The sequence below is a fragment of the Diadema setosum genome, chromosome 7, assembly GCF_964275005.1.
Source record: "Diadema setosum chromosome 7, eeDiaSeto1, whole genome shotgun sequence".
Taxonomy (NCBI): domain Eukaryota; kingdom Metazoa; phylum Echinodermata; class Echinoidea; order Diadematoida; family Diadematidae; genus Diadema; species Diadema setosum.
In genome coordinates, this window is record NC_092691.1 from 5,803,302 (window position 1) to 5,815,160 (window position 11,859).

At 37.2% G+C, this 11,859-nt stretch overlaps 1 protein-coding gene across 1 annotated transcript; it reads right to left on the bottom strand.

The window, feature by feature from the left end:
• Positions 1 to 1,149: 1,149 nt before the first annotated feature.
• On the bottom strand, positions 1,150 to 11,357 carry LOC140230624 (2-Hydroxyacid oxidase 1-like). Its single transcript, XM_072310764.1, has 7 exons — positions 11,075 to 11,357; positions 6,499 to 6,650; positions 5,283 to 5,541; positions 3,322 to 3,494; positions 2,704 to 2,795; positions 2,017 to 2,178; positions 1,150 to 1,299 (listed from the first exon to the last, which is right to left on the bottom strand). Exons 1-7 carry the CDS (start codon positions 11,218 to 11,220, stop codon positions 1,150 to 1,152), a joined length of 1,134 nt encoding a protein of 377 aa, XP_072166865.1. The 5' UTR covers positions 11,221 to 11,357.
• Between the last annotated feature and the right edge of the window lie 502 nt (positions 11,358 to 11,859).

Genomic DNA, 11,859 nt, shown 5'->3' on the forward strand with positions numbered 1-11,859 from the left:
TCAAGATTATTTTGTACTATTTCCCCAATTAGGATTAAAAAAAGTCTCATCCTGTTAACTCAACACAGGAGATTCAGCGCACAACTGATCATCGTGGTTTGTTGTTTTCAACGGAAAGGTTCAGGGTTCGAGACATAATTATCATGATATTTCAACTGTATCCTTAAAGGAATCGTACAGTTTTGGTTGAGACCTAATATCAGGTTTCTAACACTTTTTGGTGAGATAATGAGAAAACTCTTATGAAATATGAAAGAGCATGTAATGCTATGAGGAATTCAACGTTTATTTAATGAAAATTGGTTTTGAAATGGCTGAGATATCCAAAATAGAGCGATTCTAATGAAGTGTGGGACCCACACGTTATTACGATTGCTCTGTTTTACTTTGTTTTTAGATGTTTCAGTCATTCCAAACCCGGTTTTCATCAAATAAACTTTGAATTCCTCTTAAAATTGTATGCTCTGTACTACATCATAAGTGTTTTCTTGGTGTCTCGCAAAAAGTTAAAAGCCCAATTCTCATCTCCATCAATACTGTATCATCCCTTTAAACAAGCCACATTATCTCCGCTGTAGCCACAGGTATTAATGATTATCCAGTAGGAAAGTTAAATGTTATTGTTTTCAGATTTTACAATACGAATTTTACGAAAAGAGCATAGCAGAACGTTAGCACGGTAAGTTCCTTTGGCATGTTTGGTACACGTGTAGGTATTATTCGATCTATAGGATCATGCAGGGTAAATGTTTGTTTGGAAACTGCATGGACGAAAATGACAAAGTGCATGCAATGGGTATGCTAATAGTGGTATTTTCCTGTGTTTTGTAAACTCGGGATATTAGAATCACAATTTAAAAAAAAAAAAAAAAAAAATCTCCATCACAGTATTCTATCTGGCGGATCCAGACGGAAGGGGGCGCGCCCCATCTTTAATTTGTTTACTTTTTTTTCAGATAAAAGAAATAACAAAGAAAAAAAAAGAAAGGAGGGTGTACTGGGCTCATGTGCCCCTTTTACTTATTTTATTTCTTTTTGTTTCTTTTTTTACATAAAAGTATGCCCCCAGAAAATTGAGTTTAATCCTTGTCAGCTGATGAAACCCGGAAGTGGCACCTTGCTTTGTGCCCCCCCCCCCTTCTCCAGCCTTTATGGAATTCCTGGATTCGACCCGGCCATCGGCATCATTATCGATAACCTCATATAGGTAGCAGAATCGGGATACCTACCGCATAATGCCATGGCGTAGTCCAGTTCCTGTCGAAGGATATCGAGTACGTGCTGAACTCCAGATGATCCCTTTATAGGAGAGAAATGATGACATTCACACTCGTTGATAAGCAGTTTTCAGAAAACGGTGGAGAGAGTTTTCTAGAGCACATTGCCGCGTCATAGGATCTCTTGAATTTCGTCTTTCGTAATTTTATAGTCAAAAAGCCCATGACCGACAAGCATGCATGCTGTCTTTCACGGTACATGTTCGGTTCAGCGTCCTGTACATTGTTATATCCGTGGACTGTCATGTCAGGTTACACAAGGTTTAAGTCACTGATTCATTTTAGCTGGTAAATGACTTCAAATGAATATATTATATACATATGATAAAAACCACAAAAGAATAGATGTTCAATCAAATCCCCCGTAAAAGAAAATATTATTGGTGTTACAGTGCACTCTAGTGAGAATGAAGTCCTCGGGACCGGCGGTTTTCTTTCGTTATATCAACATTCCGTTAGTAAGATAATATAAAGATAATCGTGACTTTGGAGCCTGATTTTTTACTCTGTTGCAACAAAAAGTTTATCATAACCATATTCGTTATAACGGGAGTGCACTGCATTGGATTTTAGTTGACTGAGGTTCTAATGGTGGGTGAAGTTCATCTCTTTTAAACAGGTCAGTTGATCTGCTTCTCAGTGACTTGTGCAAAGTGATATTCGAAGCACCTTCAGTGACCATGTACACAAGTCAAATTATGCGTATGATAAGTGGGATGATAGATAATGTGAACTTTACCCTACACGCCAGTCCCCAAAGTATAGGTCTGCCAACAAACACTGCCTTGGCTCCTCTAGCTAGAGCCTTTAGTACGTCAGCTCCCGTCCTCACTCCACCATCCATGTACACCTCCACGTTTCGACCACGGACAGCATCCACGACCTCGGCCAGAGCGTCGATCTGGTAGACATAAACCTTAGCATTGTAACTAGTAGTGATTAATCGTCTCTTTTTCTTTCTTTTTCTTTTTTAAATGTGGTTGTAATGTTCAAAAGTACATTTTACCAGCACGCCTCGCCAAATATACCCATAAAAATCACGTAGAGATAAAGCGAGATAGACAGATAGATAGATAGAGAGAGATATGGATAGAGTGAAAAAGAGAGACAAACGTAGAAAGGGAGAATGCGATAGAGAGAGTAATAAAGATAGAGATGGAGAGAGAGAGATAAAGATAGAAATACAGAGACAGAGATATTAAGAGATAGATATAGAAATAGAGATAGAGATAAAGACAGACTCGGCATCGAAATTGGGATAAAAATATAAGAGATAGAGATGAAAATATAGAGACAGAGATAGAGATAGGGATTAGAGAGAGAGATAGAGAAAGAGAGAGAGAGAGAGAGAGATAGCGATACGGATACAGGGAGAGAGAGAGGGAGAGAGAGAGAGAGAAAGGATGTATTGCATCTCATGCTTTACCGGAGCGGGTACACCATCCAGCTGCCTACCACCGTGAGCGGACACCAAGATACCGTCCACCCCAGCATCAGCCGCCTGTCTAGCTGCCTCGGCTGTTGGATGAAATGATTTAGAGCATTTATCGTGTTTATGAACTATATAAATATATATATATATAATATATTGTATATAGATTATGATCAATGATGATCGGGCAATGAGTTGATAGATTAGGTCATATCAGTAAGTTTACTATATTGATAACGGTCTCCTCCACATGTACCTTATATAAGGTATGATATAACGCGTTCTCGTAAATTATATACACGTTATTATTTTCCAATTTTTCTACGTAGGCCTACTCTTTAAGTGCTCTTTAGATTTTGTTAAGTTCTCTTATTCAGATTTTATGAGAGAGTTGTTGATTTCATATAATGCTTTCTTTGCACAAGTGAAAAAAACAAAAAAACAAAAAGAAACTAAAACTGGATTGAGCTTGAGTACAATTTTAGCTGCAAGCATTAACATGGCTCCTTCTTATGGATATACTGTGTGTAGTGCAGCATGATTATTGCAATAAGAAAAAACAAGTGGCATCGATACGCAGCAGTTATAATTTCACTTTAAAAAAAATCCTACCTGTTAGAATTCCCTTGCACACAATTGGGAGCGTGGACAACCTGCGGAACCATTTGACGTCATCCCAGGTGAGACTAGGGTCAAATTGGTTCCTAAGGTAACGGACGATACCACGAGCACCTTGCTTACGAGCCTCCTTGAATTCGGGTAAGCCAATATCAATATTGCTATACCTGAAAAATAAGAGCGAACAAATTCAAGAAAATAACGAAACATTATAGAGACTACTACTGAAATTTTAATAATATATGAAAATAATAGTTAAAAAAATAGTGAATGCGTAAGTTGTTAAGATGTTTGGATATTTTGATCGTCAGATATTGTAGATGTATTGATCATCCTCTAAGTGCTAGTTATAAAAGAACACGTAAGAAATTAAGTGTTTGGGGCTTATTGAAACATTCATTCTGCCATCATATTGAGTTGGAAGATTTCAAAACTGCGAAAATTCCTGAAATCAAAGCTGTTTGATTTATAGGATCTAGTTGAGTTCGAGGTGAAATCACACTGTTATTGTGTAAATTCAAAACTCTCATTAAGATCTTTTTGAGGTAATATCCTATATATCAGACACTCTGATACTGTACAATGGGTTTCGATGAAATAAATGTATAAACGGTAAAAAACAACAACAAAACACCGCAGCCACATCAAGACTTGTATTATTAAGTAATTTATAATTGGACCGGCATGGGCGAGTCAGATTTATCTAATGCTGAATTATGCCAAACCTGATTTATTACTAAAAGATTTGCTTCATTTCTACTTGTCTGGATTTTTTTCTCCTCCTGTAAAAAAATGACAGTCTTTTATTATAATTTCGTTAATCCGAAAAGGGAAATATTATGTTCGTAATTCTGAGAGTTATTTTTGTTAGAAAGACGCGTATTTACATTTTCGAATTAATGAACATCATTTTTCATTTTTTTGATAAACAAACCGTCGGATTTACAGGAGTTATTTCACCTGTCTATTTAGTTTTATTTAATTATTTATTCATTAATTTATTTATCTATCTATCTGTCTATTAGTATTTGTTTTGCTGTGATTTTTGTAAGATAAATTAAATGAGTAAAGAGATTTAGGGTTTCAGTGATAGGGGTATTCGAGAAAGTATATCCCCGATTAAAAGGAGGGTTGAAAAGGGAGTCATTAAATTCTTCAAGCAGAGTTTGCTATATTCTGGTCAGAAAATTTCCAAGCATAATAATCATGATCAAAATCCAAATACCTAAAATGAAACACTGTGGAATTTTCATAGTTCAGTGGGAATAAAAAGAAAATATTGCTCGAAAATACTGTTTGTAGGAAGGAGGAAAAGAGTATGACTCAAAGAAGTAAAGTAAATGACTTCCTTTAGAATTAGGAAACCGTATTGTTTTTATCAGCCACCTGCATTATCCTCTATAGTATCACCTTTGATATACATGTTTTTCACTAGGACATCAGTAATTCAGACATGCATTGTATGTGAGTCTATACGGATTTAGTTTATAGTGTACATAATTGCATTAACTTTCTATCCCTTTATACAGCGGCCTCAACATTTACGGCTATTAGGTTATCACGTAAATATTCCAGATTATTACAACACGACACAGCAGCTCTCACCGTTACATTTACCCGGAGAAGAATTATCATACCAATCTCAGTTGCAAGTCGTATCCCATTTTTTTTTTCTGCAGAAATTATCTTGTCAACACTAAATTTTGTAATTCTAGATTTCATTTCATATCTTATTTTATTATATTATAAAGGAAAGAAATAAACAAGTGATTATGAGTTTAATGATAAACAAGCCGTCCCTGATCTTGTCAACTGTCTTTTGAAACTTGGCCACAAAGAGCTCAATTACATATATTTGGAGTCGCCATTTCAAATGCAATAAAAAGAATAAAGCGTCATAAAAAAGTTTAAAATGGTTTTAAATGGTTTAAAGGGTTAAAATGCATAAAGCTTACTTTTGCTGCTCCTCGTTGAAGAGCTCGAAGTCCCTGTCGTGACCAGAATCCAGCCCCGTCATTGGAGAGTCGACAGTGAAAACGATGGCCTTGTGGCCTGCTGCTTCTGCGGTGCGGATGATATGTTCGACAATGCGCCGGTCTTTGAACAGGTAAGTCTGCATCCAACGTAATCCATCTGGCGCGGAGGCGGCAACGTCAGGTATGGTTTCATTCGAATACGAACTCTGTATCATAACCGTGTTTGCAGCGGCCACACCTTGTGAATGGGGATCGAATGGATAATGCTTTAATTAAGCATGATCATTTCAACGAGTCTATCGATGTGTGACATATAGTTAGAAATATGTCTTTGGATCTATGTAGTCCTACTCGTTGGATGTTTGTATAATATCATTCGCCATTGTAATATCACACTTTATCAACCAAACGCACTCAATCGACAGTATCTGCTGCTTTTTATTCTGATTAAAATATCTGCCAGAAGCCCATTTCTTTTAGGAATATCGGATGCCTTTTGTTTTCATTAATACTTTCCACAATACTCATTTACCTGCATACATGTTTTTATTCCCCTCTATGCTATGTTAAAAATCATGAAAAACTATGGCATTGATTAGACTCTTGTATAGCCAGCCCTTTGTCATTGATTTTAACCACTCTGAATTTTGACATCAGTCAACCAATAAGACAGTAAAACTTTTTTTAATACTTGCTTTTAAATTGACCAATGAACATATTATGTTTAAGAGCTTAAAGGTACTAGCCCACATTTGCAAACCCACGAAAATAAAAACTGCATAAAACAGGTCCAATATGACTTCAAGTACAAGTTATAACAGTAACATACCTCACCTGTCGCTCTTTGTCTATACCATTCGATAAAAGAGAGAAAATCATCGTTTTAAAATCAATTTTCAAACCGGGTCAACCCGACTCAAAATCGAATTACGAGCCCGGGCTATAGCTACGTACATTGTACATGTAACACGTACGTGGACCGGAGCTAGCGAGCGTTATACGCATGCATACGGATTACGGTGCATTTTCATTTATGAAAGTAATGGACTAATTGGAACGAAATTTTGCACAGGTGTTACTGCAATCATACCCACACTCCATGCTAACTATGAGACCAATTGCTGCAGGTTTACAAATGTGGGCTAATACCTTTAATAGATTCCCGAGTTCTGATACAAGACAAAGTTTGACACACCTTTAGCTGTTGCAATCTCGGCATCTTTGTGGGCGAGGGAATGGACCCCAGTGGGTGAAGCTCCAATGGGAATACTGATTGGTTGACCGAGCACTGTGGTTGACAGGCAACGGTTGGACACATTAGATAGTGTAAGTGGCCGAAATCGATACCTATAAGACATAAAATAGAAAAAAAAAAAAGACAACGAATACTCCCGTTAATTCACTCTATCTTCTCTTTTTTTTTTTTTGGAAAACTTCACTGTTTTTATGACGTCAGGCGCATATCTAAGAGGTAGAGGAGCACGCGATCCCCACATAATGAGGCTTTGACTGATATACGTTGTAAATTCCATCACCGGCGTACAATTAGCCGCTGTGCACGTGTCCATTATTTTATTTGTCTTTAAAAAAAAATGAAAGGCTAGAACCAACCCTTGTTTCAATGAAAATGAAATACAGGTTACTAAAAAAAAAAAAATGTGAAGTTTTACTAACATGTCAGAGAATCTTACAAAGAAAAGAACTTTCTCTCTCCAGCAGAAATAATGATACCTCGTCCATGGGTCACATGATGAAGATTTATACTTTCAATATGGGACCGAATGATCAGAATGTGGCTCAAGACGGTCTATTTCAAAATTACCATTTATCCTCTGCCTCTCTCCTTGTCTAAACAAATTATCCAGGCATTAAAGGCGGTTGGATGATTATCTATCTTTTTTTTTTTCCTTGGGGACCCCTAGGGGTACAGATTGTGTACCCCTATATGGGGTGCAGATGAGTACCTTTAGGGTGGCTTGTATAGGGACAAGCGTCTGTACCCCTAGAGGTCCATATTTGCACTCCTATTTTTAGTGTGCACAAAACCAACAAAAAGTAGCACCCTTTGATTTCACGAGAGCACTCAAAAGGAGTGGAATGGGTCAAAGGGATCGTATAATTTTGGTTGAGACCTAATTTCATGGGGCCGTATTCTGAGAGCTTATTAAGTGTCTGATTAGCACTTAATTACCGAATTGGTATTCTGAGAGCATGATTAAGTAGGGGGTATATTAACTGCCATAGCAACAACCGTTTTGGCGGGAAGGACCTACGCGTTTGCGCGTATCAATGCGCGTACACCTCTGAGAGGACTTAATCACAGAGTTAATTACGAATCGGTATTCTGAGGGTGTAATTAAGTATGAAAGTTAATGGAAAACTTAATGATACCAAAGAGCGTCATTAACTACTCCGATGTCACGCATTACATCGTGTTTTCTCTGCCACAACGATGCTTACCGTCTTTGGTAACCGAGGAGCGGTTGAATCTTGTTATCATGGTATCCGTAGAATTCAGAGAAAAAAGAAATGTACCCGATCTTCGAGGAATTTTGTCATTTTATGTGAGCAAAGAGATTGAGATCTTCGCGTGCGTAGGTGAGGGGTTGTAATCAAATACCGGAGTGTGCGCACGGAGCTCTTGGGTTGTAATTACAGGGGGCGTGGAGGAGCGCGCATTGAGGGCATATTTGCGCGTGTAATCATCATTTTGGCTTCTAACAACGCGTCTGATTGGATGGAATAACAATTAGATGGGAGGGACCTAAGATAATTACAGGGGACTTAATCATACCTTAATTACGTCCTCAGAATACCGATTTTGCCCATGATTAAGGGCCTATTAACTTCACGACTTAATCACGAAGTTAATTACAGACTTAATTACGACCTCAGAATACCACCCCATTTTCAGTGAGATAATGAGAAACCTCTTGTGAAATATGAAAGAGCATGTCATTCCACGAGGAATTCAACGTTTATTTGATGGAAATTGGTTTTGAAATGGCTGAGATATCCAAAACAGAGCGATTCTAAGTGTGGGACCCACCTTTTATTACAATCGCTTTCTTTTAATTTGTTTTTAGATGTTTCAGTCATTTCAAACCCGCTTTTCATCAAATAAACTTTGAATTCCTCTTAAAATGGTATGTTCTGCACCATTTCATGAGTTTTTTCTTGGTATCTCGCAAAAAGTTAAAAGCCCAATTTTCATCTCCACGAATACTGTACTATCCCTTTAACCGAGTAGGCCTAAATTCTCAGTTTTCTGTGTTTTCTGAAAGACCTATTCTTCTTCTATATTAGTCGTGTATGTCTAGGTTTGGGATCATAAAATGAATAGGAAAGTGGGTATCCCGCAGTTTTTCTACAACCCTTAATGGTTGCGTATATTTGTGATCAAGCATGTCTTAGAGGCTCTTTAAATTTAAAAAACAAAATCCTTTGCACACTCTTGGATAATGCTACTGCTTTGAAAGTTGGCATTATATTATGGACATAATGTGTTTATGCAGCATGCTTGATTTCAGCTTAATTCAACAATTCCTTCATTGTTGTTGCTCCGGTGATTTACACCCTGTTCTTTCTTCTTTTCTTTTTTTTTCTGGGTTTTTTTTTTTTGTCTCATTCATATCACAGCTAGTACGGCTTCGTATAGATTAAGCGTTTGAATAGACCCTGTACTTCAGAGCCTCTTTTCTCAGTTCAAACTTTTCAAGAGTATGTGCTTTCTTTCCAAGATTTAGGTTCGGAGGGGCTACTTGAATTGAGCTATACATCATTTTGGAGCTGATAAAGTCAACTTTTTCAGAATTTGCCCATAATCCCCCCCCCCAAAAAAAAAAAATAAATAAATAGTAATAATAATAATCATATCGGGCATTTTTTTTTTTTTTTTTTTTGGTTTTGTGGTGCAGGGTCACATATGATAATGATTTTTAAACTATCCCTCTGCAAATATGCAACAAAGAGACAGAGAGAGGGAGGGGGCAAAGCTCACAATAATTCATGTTGTACCTTGCCCAACCAATTGAACTTGTGCTGAAGTGACGTAGAGTCGTCTCGGGAAAAACAAATTGTGTGTTATATTATAGCAATATTGATTTATAGCTCTATTCTTATTAAGGAGTATATGTGACCCTGCACCACAAAACAAACAAAAAGTTGCTAGACACGGAATTTTAGTTAAGGGCAGATTCTAAAAGAGAAGACTACTAAGTATTAGCTTTAAAATGATGTATAACTCAATTCAAATGGACTCTCCTAACCTATCTAAATGTTGGAAAGAAAACATACGCTCTGGAATTGTGTGAATTGAGAAAAGAGGCTCTGAAGTAAAGAGTCTATTCAAGCGCTTAATCTGTTCCAAGCCATGCATGCTAGCAGTGCCATTAACAGGGTGTTAACCACCAGAGCAATTATAATGAAGGGATTATCAGATTAAGCTGAAATTAGGCATGCTTTATCAGCACATTTTGTCCATGATTAATGACAACATTCAAAGCAGTAGCATCATCCTTTCGAAGGTTATTAGAGTTGAAAGTGAATAGTGTGTACAGGGTTTTTTAAGAAATGAAAAGTGGACTCTATTAGAAACATGTAATCACACTGTTCTACAATAAAGTGCTTGAGAAAAACTGCTAAAAACACAGTTTCCTGTTTTGTTTTGTTTTTATGATCCCAAACTTTAACATAATGTAAGAAGACTTGCTCTTTCAGAAAATATGAAAAACCTAAGATTGGCTAGGTTGACCCATTTCACCTATTTTTAGTCCTCACACAAAATCACTGCGTGCGACTTTTTGTTCGTTTTGTGATGCACGGTCACATATTGTTTGACCATAGTTATCATTAACAAAGGTTCGATGAGGTCGAATGTATAGTCCCAATCGGGGGAACTGAATAACAGTCTTGATGATCATAAATCAAGCCTGTGTGCTTGCATTGCATGTCTCCCTGCTAGAAATTTGTTGGTTTTAGTGTTGGATAAAGAAAATAGACACAACGTGATAAGGGGAATGAGCAGAAATTTAACAATTACAAAAATGAATACACACAAAAGAGTAAAAATCAAATGATTAGCTTACACTAGCTACAATGTACTATAAGTGCCATCCTATATATGGAAGTCGTGGCAATGCCGAATGGGATCGATGCAGGCAATGAGGAATGCAATGTCTTTGAATGGATCAAAAGTTTATGGATCATACATAATAGTATTATTACTATTGGATAAAATTAATACTGGATCCTAAATCTTCACCTATACCTACTCAGTTTCTTTGGTTATTTCAATGAAATAAATTTCATTGTTTACAGGTAGATGGCACTTGTATGATAGATACATGCGACGAACCTATCAATGATCCCTAAAACAATTAATGTATACCTAATTTGCTAACACAGCAATAGCCCTTGGTAATCCGGAGTTGCACCAATCCTAGCTAATGTAATAGCTTAAATTGTGTTAATTAAAACAATTTCATGGTTTACAGGTAGATTGTACTTACATAATAGATATATACAAGCATTTACATAATCCCTAATACAATTGTATGTACCTAATTTGATAACCCGACAATATAGCCCTGTGTAATCCGGGGTTACACCAAACCTAGCTAGTGTACTGACCATTATGGAAATATCCTTAGTTTGGATTGTATTCAAAATAAACAGGCACGTATAAAGGGTCCTGTCCTACAGGTTGACGGAAAGGTACCTTCCTGAACGATACGTTCCAACGCCAGGGTAGCTGAAACGTATTCACCTACCTACTGAAGGCTGTGAGACTGTCTCGATACGTCTGTCTTGATAAGCCGGGGTACGTGTAATAACGCAAATATGGCTCCGGTAACAATTTTTCTGCCATGACCTGATAGTCATGGACGCTTCGTAATCCATCTGCGCTACTGGCCATTTTTTCATTGGCAAAAGATCTATATTTCTTTATAATAAGGGAAGAGAAGGTATAGCACAAGATCCGAGGTGCACTCTCAATGACAATCAGGAGGAAACTGGTCACGTAAGCTGTGCTCGTTAAAGGTGTTAAAGTAGGGACTCCTAAGTAGGGACTATGACACATTTTTGGAGGCGTAGTGCAAAGCAATGTTTGAGAATGACCGCGTTCTATTAACAGAAATTATCGTTAAAAAAATAAGGCAGCGCGGGAAAAGGAAAAGGCCTACATGACCACGCGTGAGTGTCGGGTAAGTGTATTCTCTTAGATAACAAACAGGAATCAGCTCGATGTCTGTGTAAGTGTTGTTGTTGCTAATCGCAGCACATTGTTTTGGAAACTAACTTCTATATAGGACAAAAGGTGCCGGAATAGAATCCCCCCCCCCCCCCACACCCCCGAAAAAAAAGAAGATGTGTAGTGTACCCGCTGAAAGTAGCAATATATTTAATCAATTATTCAAAGATCAAAACGAACAATAATGACACTTTTCTTGTTTAAAAACTGTCAATTTCATAACTGAAAAATGCGCAATTTTCGCCCCTAACGGGGTACTTACACTTATAAGTAAATTAAGTGTATAGATGGTAGCCTCGCGTC